We start from the raw sequence: 22,333 nt of genomic DNA, 5'->3' as shown, positions 1-22,333 counted from the left end.
GCAGCCTTCGGCTTCGCAGTCTTGCACTCTGCCACGTCTCACTCTGACCCCACCGCCTAGGTAAGGCTTGGGAATCACCTACATGGAATGCATAGGAGCAATCACTCGAAGAAGAAAAGATGGTTACTCACCGTAGTAACTGTTGTTCTTCGAGATGTGTTGCTCCTATCCATTCCAGACCCGCCCTCCTTCCCCACTGTCGGAGTAGCCGGCAAGAAGGAAGTGAGGAGCGGACGGGCTGGCTGGGGTATATATCCAGCGCCATAGTGGCGCCACTCCAGGGGGCGCCCAGCCGGCCCGCCGGAGTTGCTAGGGTAAAAATGTTCTGAAGAGCCGTGCACGCGCGGCGCGCACACCTACGTGGAATGGATAGGAGCAACATATCTCGAAGAACAACAGTTACTACGGTGAGTAACCGTCTTTTCTAGCTGTTCTCCGTTCTCCATTCTCCAACATGAAACTGAATTTGCTGTTTTCACATGGAATGCTTGCTGCTCTGAATGGCGAATCTAATCACGATGGCAAAAATTTCCTGGAACCCACCAAAGAATGTTGGGTTTTTTGGGTGTGTGTGGGGGGTTGGTTTGTTTGTTGTTTTTGAAGTGCAGGCTGCCCTGCATACTGCAGTCGCTGCCTGATGGATATAGTAGGGATCTGTGTGCACTATCCCATTGGACAAGAGCCCTGTAGTTATTGAGTGCAATAGTGCCTGCAGTTTGTGTCTTTCAGCCCGATGTTCTTCTCGCATAATCTGGGTTCCTGGTGCATTCTGCATCCTGTAGAGTGGCGTTCACTGGGCTACAGAGCAGCTAGCTGTGCTGACTGTACTACTACTTCGCTTTCTGTATCACATGGGCAGAGTTGAAATTAACTGTGCTCAAACAGTAGCTGTTACTTACTCTTTTTTTAAAAAATAAGGTGCCGGGGAAGTGAGCAGCTATTCATCACGAGTACTGCTACTCAGTGTGAAACCCAATCTTCCCTCCTCCCTCACTGCCAAAAGAGGAGCCTGATGTGGGCAGCAGCCACTCATCCTACACAACTGCTACTTGCAGCACTTCTTGGAAAACAAACACATCTTTAATCTGAGAAAATAGCTAAATGAGCCCTTGTAAATTCCCCCTTCAACATGTCCTAGAATCAAAATGTAGAATTCATGTGCATGGCTTTTAAACTCTTGCTCTGTACTATTCCACTATTGTCATAGTTCCTAAACTTTCTAGAAAACTAGTTGTAACCTGGCCTTTGATTCTGTTGTCTTTAATTTTAGGGACCAGCAGCACCAACACAGTTGGGGGTACAGTGAACAGCCAAGCACCCCAATCTCAGCCTCCTGCCATAACTTCCAGCCGGAAAGGGACTTTCACAGATGACCTGCACAAGTTGGTAGACAACTGGGCCCGTGATGCTATGAACCTCTCAGGAAAGAGAGGTGGCAAGGGGCATAGCAACTATGAGGTAAGATATTTCCCGCTTCAACATGCATGGATGGAGAGCAGTCACTGCTAACATAATTTGTTGTCTGAGTATCAAAACACATATGTAAAGAAGAGTTTCCATGTAGCCAGGCCAAAATAGTGCTCTAGGAGGGAATGAGCCATAGCTTACATGTGGAGGGCTCCTGCCACCTGTTCTTCAGGCACTAGAATGGGGAGAGTCATGATGTCTTTTGAGAAGCACCCATTTAACTCAGTTACATGGAAGGGGCTGTGAATGGAGGGGAACTGCTTCAGCCACACTTAAATAACTTCTCTTGGGGGCTGGGTTTTCTTTCAGGGCCCTGGAATGGCAAGAAAGTTCTCAGCACCAAGCCAGCTATGTATTTCTATGTCATCCTCCCTGGGTGCTACGCCTATCTCTGCAGCATCAGCTACCTCTCTAGGTCACTTCACAAAGGCTATGTGCCCTCCACAGCAGTACGGTTACCCAGCTGCGCCTTTTGCAGCTCCCTGGAGTGGGACAGGTAGTCCAGCACAACCACCCCTTGGTCAATTCCAGCCTGTAGGAGCTGCCTCTTTGCAAAGCTTCAACATCAGCAACTTGCAGAAATCCATCAGCAACCCCCCAGGCTCCAACCTGCGGACCACTTAGCCGGACCCAGAGACTCTGCTGGGTAGAACTTGGGACAGGAGATGGGGAGGGAGTTAGGGCTACTAGTGCTGCACTGAACTGGCGATTTCTGCCAGAATGGGAATGAGCTTCCCTTTTCCAACCATTGCTGTCAGCTCTCAGTAAAGAGAGTTTCCCCATTTCTGAAGGGGGAGGAGGGTGATGAGTGTGAACACTCCTGCTCTTGTATAAGATGAGCAATGAAGATAGAAGTCACTGGATCAATGTGATCTCACTGTAAAAGTACTTCTGTTTGAGTCTGAATCCACATGTGCGGAGATGAAGAGTTTAGTCTTAGCATGAGGTTTTAACACACTTCTCATCTTCCCTGAAGAATCAAGGCCAGGAGAGAAGCTGTCCAAATCTCCCTCCTCTCCCCCAAACAATCATCCTTACCTCCTGAGTGGTAAGGCACACAAATGGACTTGCAGTACAGCCCATGCTTGAGAGATAGGTCATTATTGCTTTAAGTAAAAGATATTAACAGCTTTGACTGCAGCATTAGAGCAATTTAAATTGTTTAAAAATAATTTTTAAAAAGTTCCCTGCGGACATGTACTTACCATCAGTTTTGATGTGGAAACACTGTGATATATAAATGTTGTTGGACAACAGTAGTTTAAAAATGAGTGGAAAATAGAGGGTTAAAAAAAGTTAAAAAGAAAAAATGGAAAAAAAGCTAGCTATATCCTATACTTATTGGAGACACTTTAACTTTTTCCTTTGTATTTTCATTGTATTAGATAAATGTGAATGTAAAATTGTATAAATTAATGTACTTGAATACTTGTCTGTTCTCCCAGTATGCTTGCTGGATATTTTAGTGCCTTGGACTTTTATTGCTTCTGCAGTTAGCATCGCATTCTCAGTGGGTCCCAGCTGGTCAGAGAGCAAGTTAAGGGAAGAATGGACTATTTTGTACCTAGTGACTGAGATACCAAAGGGTTAACTAAGTATAGTCATACTGTAACTTGGCTAGGGTAGGTGCTGGAAGGAGGGAGAGCCGTTAAGGCTGTAGGTTGGAACAGAGCTTTGGGTGGTGGGGAAACCTGTCCATGTTGACAGAGTAAGAAGTTGATGGCACAGTGCTAGTGTAACAAGGGGTGATAGGCAGAAGTGATGGAGGGGAAAGAGGAAGCTGAAGTGAAACTAACAAATACTGCCTAGAGCCTTAAGAGGGCTGGATCAGAACAGAGGATGGGAAGAAAGTGCATATTTTGGAGAAGTTCAGCTTTAAAGGTGTTTTGACTATTAAGCTGTGATATGGAAAGTGGCTAGGTGAGGGTGGAGCCATTACCCTTAGGGGGATGGAGTTATCTGCTGGGATTGCTTTTCTTACTTTTTTTTTTATCCATTCGTGCTAGGAGTAGACTTTCCTGGTGCGATGTCCATTGCCGGCAATGGATGCACTCGAAACAGCCGGCATCAAGGAATTCCCTGTTTTAAGCATGCAGAGGACTTATGATTTTGTTCACTCTAAAGAATTCAAACTGGTACCAGGACCATAACTAACTGTGCCATCTTTTAGTAGCTGTATTGTACCTTCTACTGCTCAACTCATTTTCCCTTTTTCATACTGAAAAATACTGGTTCCCTGTTCAATGTAATAATACTGCAACCAACCAGTATTACTCTGTAGTGCTGCAACAAGCTGTGAAGGGTCAAAGTACTGCTTCCTGCTACTTGGGAGTAGCTCAGTGGTGTCCTGGAAGTCTCTGCACCAAGGAAACCTTACACGAATTTTCTGTGAGCACTGCTCCCTTGTGGGGGGTCTTACTAGGGAATTTATACTTTCTGTGGATGTTTTGCTCTTGTCTCTTAAAAACAAATGCACAGGATCTGTTTCTTTCCCTTCACCTGGTTTTGATGTTTACAGCAGCTTTGTCAGCCAGGATACCACTGGCATATATAGGTTGGAAATGAAGAGTCTGTGGGTGGAGGCTAGTGGCAAGGTGGTTGGGTTCTAACAGTTGCTCAGTAGATTTTTTTTTTATTTAAATTCTTGGTAAATAACACAGGCACTGTAGAACCATAGAATGAGATAAAAGGTCTCACTGTTGTGTATGTGTGGTTGGAAGAGGAAGAGAAAATGTCTGCTGGTAAAGTTAATCAGAAAGCCTCTGCTTTCTGGTTAAAATGACTGGAGAGGAGGCTCCTGAATACACCAAGTATGGGTAGGGAAAACAATGCTCTGTGTAATGGAGTAATTATACAGCTGAAGCAGTAACAGGAGTGGGGCAACACTTCGTGGCAGAAGAACTGATCAGCTGAATGCAGCACATGGTTATTTAATTATTTTGATTTAATAAGTTTGAGGTCGGTTTTTCACTTAACGTTATGCAAGAACTGGTTTTATTTACCATTGATTTCCCTCCTGTGGATGAAATAACTGAAGTCTAGAGGAATAAACTAATGCTACTGAACTGTTAAATTATTTTGTGTTAATATTACACTTTGAGTACATTTTTCCACATAAAATCTGTTTCTGAATTACAAATGTTTTCTTTACATTATTTAACGATGTACACTGTAAAAAAAACAAAAATACACACAAATAAAATGAATTCAAACTTTGGGCTTCCGTGGCCGTAGTTAATTGTATGTTTTGCACTAAATCCAGGCATTGCGCTTCTTGTACGATTGCGCTTTGTGCTGCAGTTTGTTACCTTTGTAGAATATTTAATGAAATCATTCAAATAAACCAAACCTGCTTTTGTTGAACTGTGGGTTTTCATTTTCAGCTGGTTCCCACTTCTCCTTTCTCCTGTCACCTGGAGTATTTAACTGCAGATGGGCTCCTGTTACCTCACCACAGAAAAATACTGCAACCCACTCTGAGACCCTAAACCTCTCAAAAGCAGTGATCAGTAGCAATACTATCTGCCCTTTAACAGACCAAAGACTCTCCAAGTAGTATGGAACAATAAGGGACAGTAAGTAGATACAGAAGAAAATTTCCACAAAATCTGAGTCAACTTTGAGGGAGGCAAAGGCTAATTCATTTTTTTTGACATGCAGCAATGAAAATCTCTCTCCTGGTGTGGTTTTCTTAGGTTATACTCATTCATAACTTTTTTGAGAACTGGCAAGTTTCCCAGTTTACTGGAAATTAGCTAGTATCCAATTTATAAAGGTTTCATGCTGCCTCTTGGCATTTCTATACCGAAGAGGAGTCTGTATCTGTTGAAAAGCTTTGTCTTTCCCACATGCTCAGGGTCTAACTGATCCACCAAATTTGGGGTCAGGAAGGAATTTTCTCCTGGGTCAGACTGGCAGAGACCGGGGCGGGGGTACCTTCCTCTGCAGCATGGGGCATTTGCAGGTTTAAACTAGTGCAAATGGTGGATTCTCTGTAACTTGAAGTCTTTTAAACCAGGATTTGTGGACTTCAGTAACTTGGTTAGAGGTCTATTATAGGAGTGGGTGGGTGAGGTTCTGTGGCCTGCAATGTGCAGGTGGTCAGACAATGATGGTCCCTTTTGACCTTAAAGTCTGTGAATCTGAAAAATCTCCTTTCTGCAGTTTTGCTCTTCTTTCTTTGTTGCTGTGCCCCATCCCCATCCTTCTCCCTAGAAGCAGGATGTGCTTTCAGCAGTGGGGAGAGAAGAAACTTACTGGAACAGAGCCCAGAATTATTCTATACCACAGACTTCTGGCTACTGCCAAAAGGCAGATGATTTTTTGTTTGTTTTTTGTTCAGGGTCCTCTTCAAGGAGCCATTGTGGGAGATAGGAGGGGGTACTGGAGTTGAGGAGCTAAACTGACAATACGCTGATTCATTCTGTGGCTTGCTGCAGTCCTCTGAGGCCCTAAGTTAGGTGGGCATTTCAGTGATTTGCCCCAGAAGAGGCACTGTTACTCAAGATTTGTCTTGTGGAGAGGCTTTGGCTGCAGAAAGCTTTTTTGACCTTCTAAAAATTCATTTGTAACAATTAGTGAATTTCCTTTAAAAACTTTGTTTTGATTCATACCATCTCAAGCTGTGGTCGTGTAAGAACTCAAATCAAGCAAGTGCAAGTCTTGTGAATACGGACTGAAAGTCCTCTAATGAGGAGCAAGGTGTACAGGTGATACAGTGAGATGGGACACTTCCCTCTATATCTGCATCACAACAATGGCCCTGTATTGTGGCCCAGGTCAGACCACAGTTGAAGGAGCCTGGTCCTTAGACTCAGGTTCTGAACATTGTTGAACTCCTATGACCACAATATTCCTTGGCTAATCTTGGGCTGCCCACATGTGCCCTCTGCAAGTTCCCTTTCTAACAAAAGTGCTGTCTTATTTCAACAGTGTGGTTGTGTGAACTCTTACTATTGTCAAATACTGAGAGATTTTTTTGTTGACACAGGAATTCTCCTCCCAGAGCTGTAGTGATCCCAGAAAGGCTGTAGTAGTGAACTGCTAAATAAGACTGGTCGACTTCAGCTGTACTTAGAAGGTCTTATGCATTCTCTATAGAGACACTGCTAACTACAAGAGTTCCAGAATTAGCTAAATGTTCTAGGAAGATGTGAAAGCTTCTGCTAGTAAAGTGTGGGCTACTGAGGACATTGTCCTGTACTCACTCCTACAACTAGCTTCTTGCTGGAAACTTGCTGCTTTTGAGAGGTAGGAAGTATATGTGTGGGAGAGAACCATGAGGATGGATAGATGTTGAAAGGAGAAATGTGTAATGGGAGCAGCTGCGAGGCAGAGGAGCACAAAACACTCACTAAATCAGTCCAAGTTATTCACATATGCATAAATCTGCTCAACCTCCCCTCCCATTGGCTCATAGCATTGTTCCTGTATGTATTTTGTTGCTGGACAAGTTACTGTTTCACATGTGGCACTAATGTTACTATGAGACTGATCCAATTAAATGGACTGAAGAGCTACTTCTTGATTGGAACTTTAAGTTCATCCCATTTAGGCTAGTGATATTCCTTTCCCACCCTTCAACTGGAATTGAAGCATCTGATCATTTTTACACCATGTCACTTTAGGAGAGTAATCTTCTCTTTTAACTAAGCTAGACTGATTTTTGGTTTTAACCTGTACTTCCCCCTTACTCATTAGGTTGCTCTTTTTCATTTACCTCTTATTGGTCAAGTGCTAAGGGCTCAGAATTAACCACAGCTGCACTTCCAGTGAGAATGAAGGGACAAGAGAGGGTGATAACCACCTTGCTCTACAGCTGCTTGTTGTCCCTGCTGCCCACCTCTTACAGATGTAAACTCGTGCCACTGATCGCCAGTATTGCCCTCTGTTGCTCCGGTCACATTACTGCTGTCTAAATAGAGTAGTTATTTTAGATTCTCTGATCACTGTAGATTTCAGAATTATAAAATGGGATTTGGCATCTTGGTTAGGGATTGAGTTTTCAGTTTCACTTGTAAGGTTATGGTACAGACTTGCTTTCTTCAGGAAGACAGAAGGGAGTTAACACTGAATTGCATTAAACCATGAGCTGTTACTGTAACAGGAATAAGTCCCCTGCCCTGGTGACTGTTTTATCTCCCAAGTAAACATGCTGCTGCCCCTTTGCACAGTTACAAATTAGATTACTCAACTAATGCTCTGATTTCACATATTTATTCACATAAGAAAAGGGGATAAAGTTTAATATAAAAACACAGGTACCTAAAAAGAACTAGTCAATCTTAATCCTTTGTAACACATCCAGCCATGTACTAATGTCTCCATTCAAATAATTCTTTCCAGGATCTGATCTTGCTGAATGTTATCCACATTAAAGGAAACTGCATTTCATCATAGAGGGAGTAAAGTAGTAGAGCACCCTTCAGTTATTAGCGGGGAGTAGTTACATCTCATGTCATTCCAAAGGAGTTAAAATAACAGGCCCTGGCACTGGGCAGGCTCCCAAACTGCTTGACTCAGGAAGAAATGATGCATCAAACTTTTTACCCACAAGAGGGGACATCAAGCACATTATGAGGGGCTAAAGTAAGTAAGGAGTTATGACCAAAGATTGTCAATGATCAGCATTGCATGAAAGCCATGGATCTAATGCACTAGATTTTCCTTTGTGTTTAAACAGGTTCTTGATGTGCTTCTGAAAATATGGTTGTAGTGCTCAAATAATCATGAGGAAACTAACAATTCAGGTGCTGTGCTGTCCTGTCTGTTAGGAGGGTTCCAGTTTCCTTTTCTTCATGCCTTGGCTCCTCCTGTATGGGCTGCACTCTGCTGAATAAGACAACAGGTCCTTAGTAGGCAAATTATTCTGCTCTCAAAACTTACCTATGTTTTTGTGAGTGCTTTTTCTCTCTCACCTAGAAGGGCATGTAAGATGGCTAAGTCCCTTTTCTGGGGAGATCTGTCTCCCATTCTCTCCCTGAAGGAGCTTAAGTCTTATGTTCAGGTTCTGGTAAAAACAAAAAAAATCTCTCCCTCCCTTACCCTTAACAGCCCTCCAAAAACTATAAGATTGAAGAAGGAAGTGCTAGCTGGGGTTTGAAAGTGTAAAACAGTCTAGTGGGGAGGATAGCCATATACTTCACAGTGAGAGAATCACACAACTGAGTTCCATGCCAGGACAGTTACCTAGTCAATATGCTGGAATGTGTGCAAAGTGTTGACAAACTTCATTGTGTTCCCTGCTCAATTTCACATGCTGCTACTCAGCACAATCACCTCTACTTTCTTCCACGGCTTCCTCCTGTCTACATTTCACTGTAGCCACTTACACTCCTTTTACAGTACGTACCTGGTGCACCTGGGTTGTAAGGCCTGTGCCTAGGGGACACCTGCCATTGTGCAGCTCTCTCATGTGGTTTCTTATGGTTCATTGTTTGAGGGGTCCTGCTGCGAGTCATCATGTGATAGTGTCCAAGAGGCGTTGCAGGAGCCTGGGCTGCTACAGCTCCTTTTTTGTGGCTCTCCGTATCACTGAGAGCAGTGGTCTCCAGGGGAATGTTCCAAAGCTCAGGGTCATCTGGAACAAGTCAAAGACATATACAACAACAAGGGAAGAGAACAGTGTGGCAGCTGAGAGAAGGAAGCGCAGTTCCAGTACCAGTGCACCCTTTCCTCACTTGACCCCTAGAGGGGTTAAACTATAAAGGAGCTTGCTGTTAAATGAATAGGCAAAAGGAAACTAACTCAAACTAAAATGAAAAATCACACTGCCCCAGAGAAGCAGACACTTCAAGGGTTCTGTCTTGCAGCTACAGGCAGTAAGAAGGAAGGAGGTGCAGCTGGGCTTGTTCTGCACTTTGCTTTCAGGTGTAGGGTTAAAGAACACACAAGCAGCCCCAACAGACGCTACTTGCTGAAAAGAATCTGATCTCACATGTATATGCACCAAGACTGGAATCTGTGTGAACCCTAATGGCTACAAGAAAAGGTTCCTATAGGCAGGTTCCCTCTAGTGACCCTCTAATTGTAGGGGCTGTTTCATCACTAGGAGGGGTTTAAGTGTGTGGCCATGAATCAACTCTCACCTCTGCCCATGTCTTTCCCCCTTCTAAGAGTTAGTATTGCCACATCCTATTGCTAAAGTAAAGATGGTGCCCACACCACTTTCCCAATCCCTTCATTAAATCCTGCCTCCACCCCCGTGAACGAACATTTTGCCAACCTGCAAAGAACTCCTCTTCTGCAGCTGGTTCCTGTTGTGCTGCTGCTGGAGTGCTGTGTTTCACCAGTGAGGGATGAGATGCTGCTGGGCACAGGTAACAAAGGGGAGCTATTAGTGTCAGAAATGCAACAGGACACCACCTAACTGCCGAGGGGGAAGAGAGTCAGGTAAGATCAGAAAGACCAGCAGCACCTGATCCCAGATACTAGGTATCCTATAGCCACTCCTTGCCCTTTGCTGGACAGGTGGGTATGGAGGGGGTATTTGTAAGGCTTACTGAGGACAAGGGAAACATCCTGAAATTTCTTGCAGCATGAGCAGAGGTTTGGTGTTCTCAGTCTTTCCTAGTGCTGCTCTACAGCAGCACTACCTAACGTTTCCTAAGAGGACATGGGGCAAGTTTGGTCATGTCCAGTCTGAGCCCACATCCCTGCCCTATAGGGAACAAGTTTTAAAAACTACAGATTTCCTTTTTTATAGCTTCCTTCACTCAGACAAGAGGTGGCAAAATTAGGCAGCTGAGGGGGGGTTAACCCTGTCAGCCATGCTTGTGCTGGGTCGGGGTGTGTTATTTCTACACTAGCACCTTTATCAGTCAGGAGATGGGGGGGGGGAAAAAACCCACACCCCTGCCAGATGTAAGTTACACCAACAGAATCACCAAGGTAGACCATGCTATGTTGGCCAGAGATGCTCTCTGGCCAACATAGCTACCCTTGCTCGTTGGGGGTGGTTTAATTATGCCCAGGGAATAGCGCTCTCCCAGCGGCATAGAGCTGGTACATAGGAGACCTTACAGCGGTGCAGCTGTAGTCATGGCTGTAGCATAGACATAGCCTAGGTTGTTGGACTTGCAGATTTGCAGTGGTGTCTCTTACCCTGTTTGCTGACTGGATTGGCTACTACCAGCTGTTTTTTCTCCATTTGCTCCCGGAACTGCTGCTGAAGCTGCTTCTGTCGTAACTTCCGCTGGTAAGTGGCATCACTCCCACAGACTAAGGTGATGTTATGTCTGTCCCAAGAAATAAACACACAGTTGGATGGTGACTAGCTACTCTTACACATTAGGAAGAGGGATGCTTATAGCAATAGCCTGCCAGGGAAAATACGATAGTAGTTAACACTTCGATCACACCTTCCACTGAAAGGGCCCCCATCTCCCAACACGCTTTACAAGCATTAACTATTTACAACTTCAGAGGTGCTTAGATGTATAAACTAAGGCACAGTGAGGCCCTGTCCAAGTTCATACAGGAAGGCTCTGGCTAGAACCCAGCTCTCCTCTCTCAATCATTTACACCAACGTATCCCTTACTCCAGTAGGAGAGACTGATTTTTGAATCAGGTATGAGACAATGTTTATCACACTTTGTAGCAGGCTCTGCACTTTGAGGAGCTCAGTCCCATGCAAATATTGCATGTGTAGGTGATTATTAGACACCTTGTGTGGTTATGTGCAGGCAGAAGTAGAGATCTAACAGCCTTGGACCCTCCAGGTTCAACTCGTGCCTGCTGCTGGACTCGTGTACTCTCTGGCTTAGACAGACCGTGCTATGCACCTTGTAATGCAGCACTCCCTTATGACTGGATGCCCCCTAAAAGCCTACTGCTAGTCCCTGGAGAAATGGATGGTATAATAGCTTTGTATCAAATATAGAGTTGGTATTTGTCTGAATTAAGGAGATAACCAGCTGCAAGCTCAGGGAGCTCCACTCAGCATGACTCATACATGCTCCTGCAGCTACAGGGATATGGAATTTTGGGAGTGAGTGGGGGAGTCTGTACATTTTAAGGGCCAAGAGTGATTAGAACGTGCGCTGGGTGCTCATTTATAGTACGATACAAATAATAAACTAAAAAAATTCTCAGGTTAACACTCACCTGGAGCTGTTCTGCTGCGTCTGCTCAGCTGTGCTTAAGGAAGCCACCTCCTGTCCAGGTCTGCATGGGGACAGGCTCTCACAGTGCTGGGGTTGCCCTGCACTCTGCTTCTGCAGACAGCTACTGTATCTAGCCTTCTCTATTGCAGGCTCCAAGTCTTGCCTTTTTGCTTTGGCCAAATCCAGCTCAGGAGGCAGCTAGTATAAATGGTCAATGGATTATGATTCAATTCTCCCTCCCTTGTCAACTCAAAAAGTTACAGAGACTCAAAGCCTCTTATAACAACATTTCATGGTTTGTGTCTCCCTCTCTTGCTGCTCTTAAATTAGTGTGGGCAGGTTTTGTCCTTTCCCATTTGCCAAGCACTGTTTGGGTTCTATAGTCTGAAGGGAGTTCATGTGGGTGTTTGCAGAGCACCACCATTAGTGTCAGCAGTGTTTGTTAGCTAGCACTGCCTCCATACCAATACACAACAGAATTGTAAAATAGAAAAGTAGTAGAATCTGGACAATCCCCATGGTATGGAGGCAGGCAAGGTAGTAAACCCCAGCTATTACAAAAATGTTAACTTCATAAATGTGTGCACAGACATGTATTAGATCTGGCCAGAGAATTGTCTTCACCCTCCAACCCAGGAGTGGAAAAATACACCCCCACCCTTTAACTGGGCCCATTGGGGGAGAGAGGCTAAACAGGGCAACAGAGGGAGACACTGTACCAACCAGCCTGGACTTGTAAGTGCAGAAGTCTAAGAAGATGGCAATGTGCTACTGCCACTAGCTTTGAGCAATTACCATACGTATCTCTGAACCACTGTTAACCATGGCAAAGAGCCACTTTTAACTGAAAAGCCACAAAGGGATTTATTCTAATGAAAACTGTTCCAGCAATAAACAGATTTCACATGTGAATCACATTCTAGTAATTTATATTCATCACAAAAAGTGTAACTGATTCAACATACAGCTATCACCTATGGTGAGGGATACCCTAGAAATTCTTACATCATAATAGTAGTGAAGAAATAACAGATGGGTGGGGATACTGAGAAGGCATTAAGGGTTACAGTGGATGTGCCACTAAAAAGGGAAATACTAAATTCCATGTAAAAAAGTAATATTATTCTTCAGTGTTTAGCCTTGGTTAAGTCAAAAAGCTTGTGTCTAGCTTTAGGTACCACTCAAGAGACAAACCAGAGAGTGCCCTGAAGAGAGCAACAGAAACTATAAAAGGTCTGGAAAATATGAGTCTGAGACAAGAGTGAGACCTGGGAATGTTCAGAATCTGGGAAAAAGATGAAAGACAGTAGTTAAAGGGGTGCTCATATAAGGAGTGCAAGGGCCTCATCTCATAATGAAGCACAAAGTTTAGTAGCTCTGGCCTCAAATACTTTGCTTAAGGACTGGAGACTAAATTTGTAGGGCCATGGCCCATTGGGCTTCAACCAATCAGTTCCCCCTCCAACTCTTTCATTTTTGGTTTTAAACATTAAAATGATGTTACTCTAGCTGTCTCTGGCCCATCAAAACCAGCCAACCTTAAGGCAATCAAAAGACAGCAGAGATTCCTCCCACCCACACACAATTTCAGAATTTGCAGTTTCCATATTAATTCCACAGGAAGCTGCAATACTGCGTTTCAGCCACCATGTGGTACTGAGTGAGATTATAAATCAGCATCTCCAAGCCCACTCCCCCTGATTCCAATATGGCACCCTCCAACAGGTACTGCTGGCTGCTCCTCCTGGATCCTTCCCAAAGGTAAGCATGCCCACGGCTCTACTTCTGTATACAAGACTCTCTGGTAAACTGTAACTAAAATCTGTGGCAAGCCCTTCTCATTACTGCAGTATACAGGTCTGTCGCATCTTTCGCACATTTAACATGCGCGATTTCAGCTTTGTGCAGTCGGGAGAAAAACAAACAAAAAAGGGCGATTCCACCAGCGTGAGATGCGAATCTGCTGTTCCCACTAAAATGTTTTTTGGGGGGGACTTGACAGCAACAGCATGTCTTTAGGCCTGTGATAAGGGTCTCCCCCTATAGTAACCCTGGAGGATTGGCCAAAAAAAAAAAAAAGTTTAAGTAGTGTGTCTACCCCGGAGTGAGTGAGAGATGGGAGAAGCAAATCTGCTGTTCCCATTACAGTACTCAGTCCCCCTGTGCCTCTCATACTGTGTGCATCTCGCCGCGCTGAGTGAGATTCTGCTGTGCCTGTACTGTTTAAAAAGACAGTACGTATTTTTCGCACTGTATAACATGGCCCCTAACCGCAAGGCACCTACTTCATCTGGTGCTCAACCAAAGAAACAGCGATGTGTTCCAATGCTGGAGGAAAAACTGGCCGTGTTGCACTTATTGAGAGACGGTATGTCCATCGCCAACGTGGCGTGTAAATACGGCCGCAACAAATCTAGCATCCGTGCCATCAAGATTCGAGAGACAGAAATTCGTCAAGCCGTGGGATCAAGTGCTCCAGTAAGTGCTAAGGTGATGAGCCAAGTGCATGATAAGACTTTAGTGAAGACTGAAAAGGCATTCAACTTATGGCTGGAAGACATGAACCGTAAACGTGTGCCTATCAATGGCAACATGTTGCGAGAAAAGGCTCTTAGCATCTACGCGCTGTTCAAACCTCCTGCCGAAGAGGGACAGCCTTCTGATAAGAAGAAATTCAAAGCCAGCCAAGGTTGGCTTAACAGTTTTAGGAACCGCTTCAACCTCAAAAACGTGTAGACTACTGGTGAAGCTGCATCTGCCAATGAGGACACAGCAAAAGCCTAACCTGAACAATTAAAGAAAATCATAGAGGAAAGGGGCTGTCTTCCAGAACAAGTTTTTAATGCTGACGAGACTGGGCTCTTCTGGAAAAAAATGCCCACCCGCATTTACATTTCAAAATCAGAAAGACAAGCCCCTGGCTTCAAAGCAGCTAAAGACCGTGTGACTGTGTTGCTTTGTGGCAATGCGGCTGGGCATTTAATAAAGCCGGGCTTGCTCTACGGGGCTGCAAATCCCCGTGCACTAAAAGGCAAGAACAATGATTCTATGAAAAATCTCCTGCCTGTGTTCTGGCAATCAAATAAAAAGGCTTGGGTGACAGCAGCATTATTTCTGGATTGGTTCCTGTCATAAACAGATAGTTAAGGGTTAAAGTCTCTTTTACCTGTAAAGGGTTAACAAGCTCAGTAACCTGATGAACACCTGACCAGAGGACCAATCAAGGGACAAGATAATTTCAAATCTCTGTGGAGGGAACTCTTTATCTGTGTTCTTTGTTTTGAGTTCGTTCTCTCTTGGATTTAAGGGAGGCCAGACATATTCTTCAAGTTCTCCAAAGTTTCCTGAAGTATTTTCTTCTATTCAGTATAGTGAGTATTAGAAAGGCGAATTAGTCTTATAATTTAATTTCTGCATTTGCAATTGTGTGTTTGCTGGAGAAAGATCTTTATTTCTGTTGCTGTTACTTTGATTATTCTGAGGAGGAGGGAGGGGAAGTCTCTCCAGTTTTTATAAGTTAGACCCTGTAATTTTTTCCATCCTGGTATTACAGAGATAGTGCACTTTCTTTCTTTTAATAAAATATTTTCTTTTTAGAACTTGATTGATTTCTTCTCTTGTTTGGATTTTCAGGGGAGGGGGAAAAGTGAATCCCTCTTTGTTTGTTTGATTCAAGAAATTTGAATCCAGGTATCTCTCCTAAGGACTTGGAGAGGGGAGGGGGGAATGGATTATTTCCCTTTGTGTTAAGATTCAAGGAGCTTGGATCTGTGTTCCCAGGGAAGGTTTGGGAGGAATGGAAAGTGTACCAAAACACTATATTCTTGGTTGGTGGCAGCTTTACCAGATCTAAACTAGGATTTTAGTTTAGAGGAATCCATGCAGGTCCCCATCTTGTGAACGCTAAATTTCAAAGTGGGGAATAAACCTATGACAGTTCCACAAGTGTTTCATTCTGGAGGTCAAGCAGTACCTTGAAGAAAAAAGATCCTGCAGCACTCCAGTTTGCGCATAATGATGTTGAAGTCGTCTTTCTCCCCTCCCCAATACCACCTCCATCCTCCAACCTCTCGACCAAGGCGGCATTAGCTGTTTCAAGGCCACGTACACGAGGCTTACATTCTCACGGATCCTTACCGCTACGGATACTGATCCCAATGTTAATGTGATGGAGTGCTGGAAGTCCTTCAACATTGCTGATTGCATCAATTACATTAAACAGGCAATGGATGCAATCAAGCCTGAAACAGTCAATGCATGTTGGCAAAACCTATGGGAAGACTGTGTGAGTGATTTTAAGGGTTTCCTGACCATTGATAAAGAAGTGCAACTCATTGTTCAGGTGGCCAGGCAAGTGGGTGATGATGGCTTCGTCGACATCCTCGAGGAAGAAATTGAGGGCCATAGAGAAACATTGACTAACGAAGAGTTAGAGGAACTGAAAATCGTCTACAGAAGATGAAGATGATGAACAGGAAGAGCCAGCAACTTGGAATCTTCATAAATTTTCTGAAGTGTTCCAAGCAGCGAAACACTGGAATGATTTAATTTCTGAATATGATCCCTCTATGGAACGAAGCCTCAAAATCACACGTATAATTACGGAATGTTTGAGGAGCTCAAGAGACAACAGCGACAGTTGCCACTCACCACGTTTTTAAAGAAAAAACAACCAGCAGCAGCAGAGCCTACACAATCAACTTCTCGAGCTGAACCAGAGCTAACCACTTCATCTACGACTCGCTCTCCGTCACCCAAGCTTGGCCCATCGTCTCCTGGATCGACATCAAGCCCTGAGAACTCAATAATAATGTTGTCAGGGGAAGAGGAAGACTAATCATTGGAGTGTGTACAGTACAAGACTGGTGACTGTTCAGGTTTACAGTACTGCACTGTACTGTTTTCATTTTTTATTCTTTCATTCTTCTGTCTTATTAAAAATACTGTGAAATTATATTTTGCATATGTAGTCTTTATTATATACTGTACATTGCCGTATACAATACATAATACTTAATGGGTGATTTAAGGGATTTTCAAGGGTCATTTTGACTATACGCGGTTTTCGCTTTACGTGCTGACCGTGGAACGTAACCCCAGCGTAAGATGCGACAGACCTGTACTGGAAATTCTATGGTAGCTTCAAGTATATCAAAAACTGGAGGGGTTTTATTATAGTAAATATAAAAATGAATAATATAATCAGTACAGTAGACCAGTGCAGTGTTACATTCAGTTTATTTTTCTTAGCCCCTAAGTTTTCAGTTCTCTGTATGCTGAAGATTTCTGCACTGGTATTTTGCAAGCTGTCATGGAGAGCTGAAGCTTTCGACAGCTGTGTAAGGGAAAAGCAGTGGCTGCCAGCACTTTGTTTAGACTAGAGTTCCCACTGTGCCCTACAAATGGTGAAGGTGGACTAGGGGCGGTAGCTGTGGGCTACTATATGAAAAACTTCTAGTGTAAAAGAAGCTCTACTGTACATAGCACAGTACAGTGGTTTGAGTAACTTGGTTTGAGATGGGCCTGGAAATAGTTCATCCCTGTCTACACTAGTATTTAAACTATCATCAGCAAGGGTGTAGCTGGACCCACTACTGGTAATGATACAGAATGGTCTGGTGCTCAGGTACCATTTGATGGGAATGGTATGACCCCCTGACTAGAACAGAGTAAACAAGACCCATGGAGAGAGAGAAACAGCAGTGGGCTTAAGCATCAGAATGGCATTATTTTGATGAACTACTGGGAAAATCTTTTACAAAGAACAGTTCAGACAAACTAACTAGCAGCTAAGGGAGGCTGTGGAATCATTGTCACTGAACACATTAATGGCTGGACACATTCTCACACACACAGCTAGCAAGTATGGTTTAGAAATAATGGTTTCCATCCCCGTCGATACAGGGGGATGGAACCAATGACCTACTAAAGGTTCCTGGCAAACTAAATTACTCTGCTTTCTCCTTCTCCAAAGCCCCCCATATCGCACCTGACGAGGAAGTTTATTCACTGATCGCAGATAGTCTTTGTCCAGGATGCAGTTCCCAAGAGCATTTCCAAAGCACCTGAGGAACAAGAGAGCCTGCCATGACTGAGAACAACATTTTATTCTGTGGAAACATGCAAGCAGAAAGGCAACATACTGGTTATCCACTTACTTGAGTGCCCTCTTCAGTCCATCTGTCACTGCTTCTTTCCTTGCCTTTTCTAGGGACAACGCCTTAGATTTCAGGCCCTCACTCACTCCGTAACCCACATCTTCATGGTACGACCCATCCTGTGGGGTGAGTTTAAAAAAAAGCAGTACTGCTGGAACTTTTGCTTTCACACACCTGACTATATATCTCTAATGTAGATTGGTATTTATTCTGTAGTAAGCTCAGTTTTCCAGGGGTCCACAGGACTGTCTCGTTTGACACAGTAACATGGTGTGTTCCAGTCCAGCTCCACACACACTAGTACTGTCATTCATGGTTCTTAAATAACTAGCAGTTCACTAACAGATGGAGCAAACAAAAATACATCCATTTACCTTGAGTTGAACTTTCACAAATGCACAAACTCCCACATAGAATTTGCCGTTGTTGAGATCAACAAAATCTGGGGAGAGCAGGAAGGAGATGGAGTTACAATGGAGACCCAAACAGTATATCACAGGGTGAAATTTCTGTCTCATGCTCATCTTCCTAGGCCTGGTCTACACTTGGAAGGGGAGGGGGTGTGTGTCAATGTAAGATACGTAACTTCAGCTACGGGAATAGCGTAGCTGAAGTATCTTATTTCGACTTACCTCCCATCCTCACGGTGCAGGATCAAGGGCCGCGGCTCCCCCATCGACTTAGCTTCCGCTGCTCGCCCTGGTGGAGCTCCAGAGTCGACGGGAGCATGTTCGGTGATCGATATATCGCGTCTAGACGAGACGTGATATATCGATCCCCGATAGATCGATCGCTACCCGCTGATCCAGTGGGTAGTCTGGACGTACCCCCAGAAAGCTTAAACACTAAGCCCTGGTCTACACATAAAATTTAGATCGACCTACCTACCGTGCTCTGTGCGCCATAGTTATACCCCCTTTGTACACATGGCTAGGTCGACAGAAGAATTCTTCTGTCTACTGATGCCTGAGAGATGGATTACCAACAGCAACAGAAAAAACCCTTCAAATGACGTAAGAAGCATCAGTTCGATGGCCCTATAGAGGCATAGTTGCAGTGCTGCACCTTTGCCGCTACAGTGCCCATAGTATAGACATGCCCCAAATGTGAACCATCTAAAAGAACTTATTTGCAAAAGTACCTGGTGTGAGGTTGGGGGAGAAGTTTTAAAACCCTGCTCAGGCAACTAGCTATCAGAAAAATCAATACCGCTGGAGAAATACCAAGTTTCTCTATTCTGATTGGCTGGTCACTCCACAGCATCGCTCTCTAAGAGATATGGTCTCACCTGCATACTGTTTGATTCACCTTAGATCAAGGGTCAGAAACTTTTCAGAAGTGGTGTGCCGAGTCTTCATTTATTCACTCTAGTTTAAGGTTTTGCGTGCCAGTCATACATTTTAATGTTTTTAGAAGGTCTCTTTCTATAAGTCTATAACTAAACTATTGTTGTATGTAAAGTAAATAAGGTTTGTAAAATGTTTAAGAAGCTTCATTTAAAATTAAATTGAAATGCGGAACTCCCCGGACTGGTGGCCGGGACCCGGGCAGTGTGAGTGCCACTGAAAATCAGCGTGCGTGCCGCCTTCGGCACACGTGCCATAAGTTGCTTACCCCTGCCTTAGATCATTACAATTTAGTTTAGTGTTAGTTAAGTTTATTAGATGCTACAGATTGGTTCATGGCTCTTGATTTGCAAGATGCCTATTTTCATATCTCAATACACTCAACTTTCTAACTATAAGGATAGTTTACCCAAGGTGGTTGTGGAATCCCTGTGACTGGAAGTTTTTAAGAACAGGGTTAGGCAAAAGCCTGTCAGGGATGGTCTAGGTATATTTGATCCTGCCTCAGTGTGGAGAGATGGACTAGAAGACTTCTTGACATTCCTTCCAGCCCTGCATTTCTACCATTTTTATGAATATCTCAACATCACCATTCTATCTAGGGCCACACTGTAGTTTCCAATCCTGTAGTGACTCATGCATGGTTTTTCACCCTGTTGGGAAGCTCCCTTGTTCCTGAGACCTTAATATAGTACTAGCAAGGTAGACAGTTCCCCTTCTGAGTCCTTAGCAACCTGCTCCCTTTACCACATGTCAATGAGTAGTACTGGCGAAACTAATCCTATCTCATGTACAAGTGGGTCAAGGGTGGAATCTATGTGGACAGCAAATCTCGGAAAAACCACAGTTACTGTAGGGACAGTTGAGTAACTATTCTTTCCCTTGGGATCTGTTGATACTGAACCATAACAAGTGACACTGCATCAAAGTATGGAGTGACATGAAAGGGTCGCACTCTATTTCAACGTCATGAGAAACATCTAGCGCCAGCAGGCTGTCAGTCCCTTAAATGTTGAGGATCCACTAGACTGACACTATTCTAACAATGTGCTTCTCAGATCTTTGTAACTCTCCGGCTTTCTTATCAGAATTCATTACTGAGGAAGCCAGCACCAACCTTCCAATCACCAGGCTGAAATGCTGGTGCAGTTTAGGAGTTTCTCACTGCAATCCCTGCACCAGACTTAGACTCTCAAAGTGAATGTGCTGATCCTTCAGTACTGCACTCTGTTGTATGAACCTCAAGTGTCTTCTCCAACAGATGAAATTGAGGTGGCCTTCCTTCTTCTTTCTAGTGTGAGGGGTGAAAATGATGCAGACCAAGCATCAATATGGATTTTGTCCTTTATTAAGGCACTTAAAAGCACTGTTCATGGTCACCATTGTCACACCGCACAATGCAGAGAGACTACAACTAGTCTTTTTACTGGCAACAGCCACAACATGAATGGTAAATGAAGAGAGACCACTAGGCCTGAACCATGTAACATTGACCAGAACCTAAAAACATAGGGGTCAGGGCCAATGGAGTTTGGTCCAAACAAAGCTGCAATAGTGTCTCCTAACAATTAAGAGTGCCAACTTAACTGGCCACCCTAACAAACTCAAAGAAGAATAGACTGAAGAAAGCACTGGGGATACTGCAGTGTTTCAACTTGCTGCTCCTGCAGTGTTCAGAAAGAACTCAGGGCAGTTAGGATTGGTCTCCTTTCTGCCATCTGCACAATGCACAGCATAAAGGAGTGTGTGCATGGCTCAATTAGGCACTGTTAGCCAAAACTTTGAGTTTGTACACCTGGCTACAGGTATCCCAAATATGGGGACACATATGAGCAATTACCCGAAGAGTGTCTCAGGACCTGGATGCTGGTCATAAGGAAGTATTTTGCAGGAAGTTCCATAGTTGAAGTGGGGGATGCATAAGTTTTGAGATGGATGTTTGTTTGTTTGTTTGTTTGTGGGTAGCAGTTGCACATGGTATTGACAGTTGGCTCAGGACCTAAGTTCCCTCTAAGCTGCGCAGCCACACAGCAGCCTATTAAGTGCTGCGCAAGCACTCAGGGATATGGGCGGGAGAGATGCCTCTCCCCCCCCAGCTCAGGTGCTGCTACGGGGAGGGAGAGAGCTGGGGGAGTCCTCTCTCCCTGCTGTAGCCCTGGGGCAGCCTGCACCCCAAACCTCTCATCCCCAGCCAGAGCCCTCCCCATCCCTACCCCAACCCTCTTCCCCAGCCCTGAGCCCGCACCCCCAGTCCTCATGCCCCCACACCTCAACCCTCTGCCCCAGCCCTGAGCCCCCTCCCACACTCCGAATCCCTCGGCCCAACCCCCGCCACATGAATTTTGTTGTGTGCACCAATATGGAGGTGATGTGTCACAAATCACCTCTATATTGGTGCACATAAAATTAATTGTGCACATGCGTGGGAAAAATTAGAGCTCAGGGCTGCTAGGGTTAAGCTGGTGGAAGAGTCCAGATGGAATGCTTTGGCCCAATCATCCCCACTTGGCTGAATAAACTCGTTTTCAGTAACTCAGATGTGCTATTACACAAAGTTGAGCTACTGAACCTAAACAGGGTTTTCTTTACACACAGGACAGGGGTTTCACCATTACTCTATTTTGCTTTCTCTTAACTGTCAAGGAGCCTGTAGGCTCCAAAATTTAATCTGTGTCTTTTACAGGGACTGTCACTTTGAAGATGTTTCCTGCTGTTTCAGCTGAACAGGTTCCAGGAAAGATGGTTTCTCAAACATTCTACCACTCAGTATGAAGCAATAGGAACATAAATTTTCAGAACCTGGAAAAAGATACTCACCAACATTCTGCTGAGTGACCGAATGAGCCCAACCATTGTAGCCAAACATCTCATTGGCCAGACTGATGACCCTGTGACCCTCAATATAACAAACCTGAAAAGAGGAACAGTGAATTTTAAAAAGGCCTTTACGGTCATAGCTCTACCACACTAAGAAACCCTGTTAATTTCAAGAAACATTTGACTGCCTGTATGCAAACAATGAAAAAAGAGCTGGTCCCTTCCAAGCCCAAGCTCCAGAAGAAGATGGCACAACTGAGAGAGGCAGATTTAGTGAACACAAAACAAAGGGGAAAAAAACCCCAAATAATTTATACACAATATATAGCATTTATATAGTGATTTACATGTTCAAAGTACTGAACAATTAATACCGCCCAACATCCTATGAATTAGGTAAATATTATTTCAATTTAAAGGATGAAGAAACTGAAGGAGAAA

The 22,333-nt window shown here is 44.1% G+C and overlaps 2 protein-coding genes across 11 annotated transcripts in view; one reads left to right on the top strand and one right to left on the bottom strand.

Annotated features, from left to right (window-relative positions):
- The window catches only part of WNK1 (WNK lysine deficient protein kinase 1), a 182,090-nt gene extending 177,260 nt beyond the window's left edge, over positions 1-4,830 (top strand). For 6 of the 7 annotated variants that reach the window (XM_039546930.1, XM_039546936.1, XM_039546970.1 and 3 more), the window contains 2 exons: positions 1,271-1,458; positions 1,777-4,830. In XM_039546930.1, coding sequence (XP_039402864.1) covers positions 1,271-1,458; positions 1,777-2,091 — 503 coding nt within the window. In that variant the 3' untranslated portion in view covers positions 2,092-4,830. The remainder of the gene's footprint in view (positions 1-1,270; positions 1,459-1,776) is intronic. The other variant, XM_039546941.1, reaches the window with a different exon arrangement.
- Positions 4,831-7,669: 2,839 nt separating this feature from the next.
- The window catches only part of RAD52 (RAD52 homolog, DNA repair protein), a 32,261-nt gene continuing 17,597 nt past the window's right edge, over positions 7,670-22,333 (bottom strand). For 2 of the 4 annotated variants that reach the window (XM_039546822.1, XM_039546832.1), the window contains 9 exons: positions 21,893-21,986; positions 18,104-18,171; positions 17,730-17,848; positions 17,561-17,636; positions 11,573-11,769; positions 10,570-10,703; positions 9,692-9,775; positions 8,819-9,046; positions 7,670-8,298 (listed from right to left, as the gene is read on the bottom strand). In XM_039546822.1, the coding sequence (XP_039402756.1) occupies positions 8,237-8,298; positions 8,819-9,046; positions 9,692-9,775; positions 10,570-10,703; positions 11,573-11,769; positions 17,561-17,636; positions 17,730-17,848; positions 18,104-18,171; positions 21,893-21,986 (1,062 nt within the window). In that variant the 3' untranslated portion in view covers positions 7,670-8,236. The remainder of the gene's footprint in view (positions 8,299-8,818; positions 9,047-9,691; positions 9,776-10,569; positions 10,704-11,572; positions 11,770-17,560; positions 17,637-17,729; positions 17,849-18,103; positions 18,172-21,892; positions 21,987-22,333) is intronic. The other 2 variants (XM_039546846.1, XM_039546840.1) reach the window with 2 other exon arrangements.

Source organism: Mauremys reevesii, linkage group 1 (genome assembly GCF_016161935.1).
Source record: "Mauremys reevesii isolate NIE-2019 linkage group 1, ASM1616193v1, whole genome shotgun sequence".
Classification (NCBI taxonomy): Eukaryota; Metazoa; Chordata; order Testudines; family Geoemydidae; genus Mauremys; species Mauremys reevesii.
Note: the sequence above shows the minus strand (reverse complement) of the source record. Positions and strands in the feature narration are given on the sequence as shown.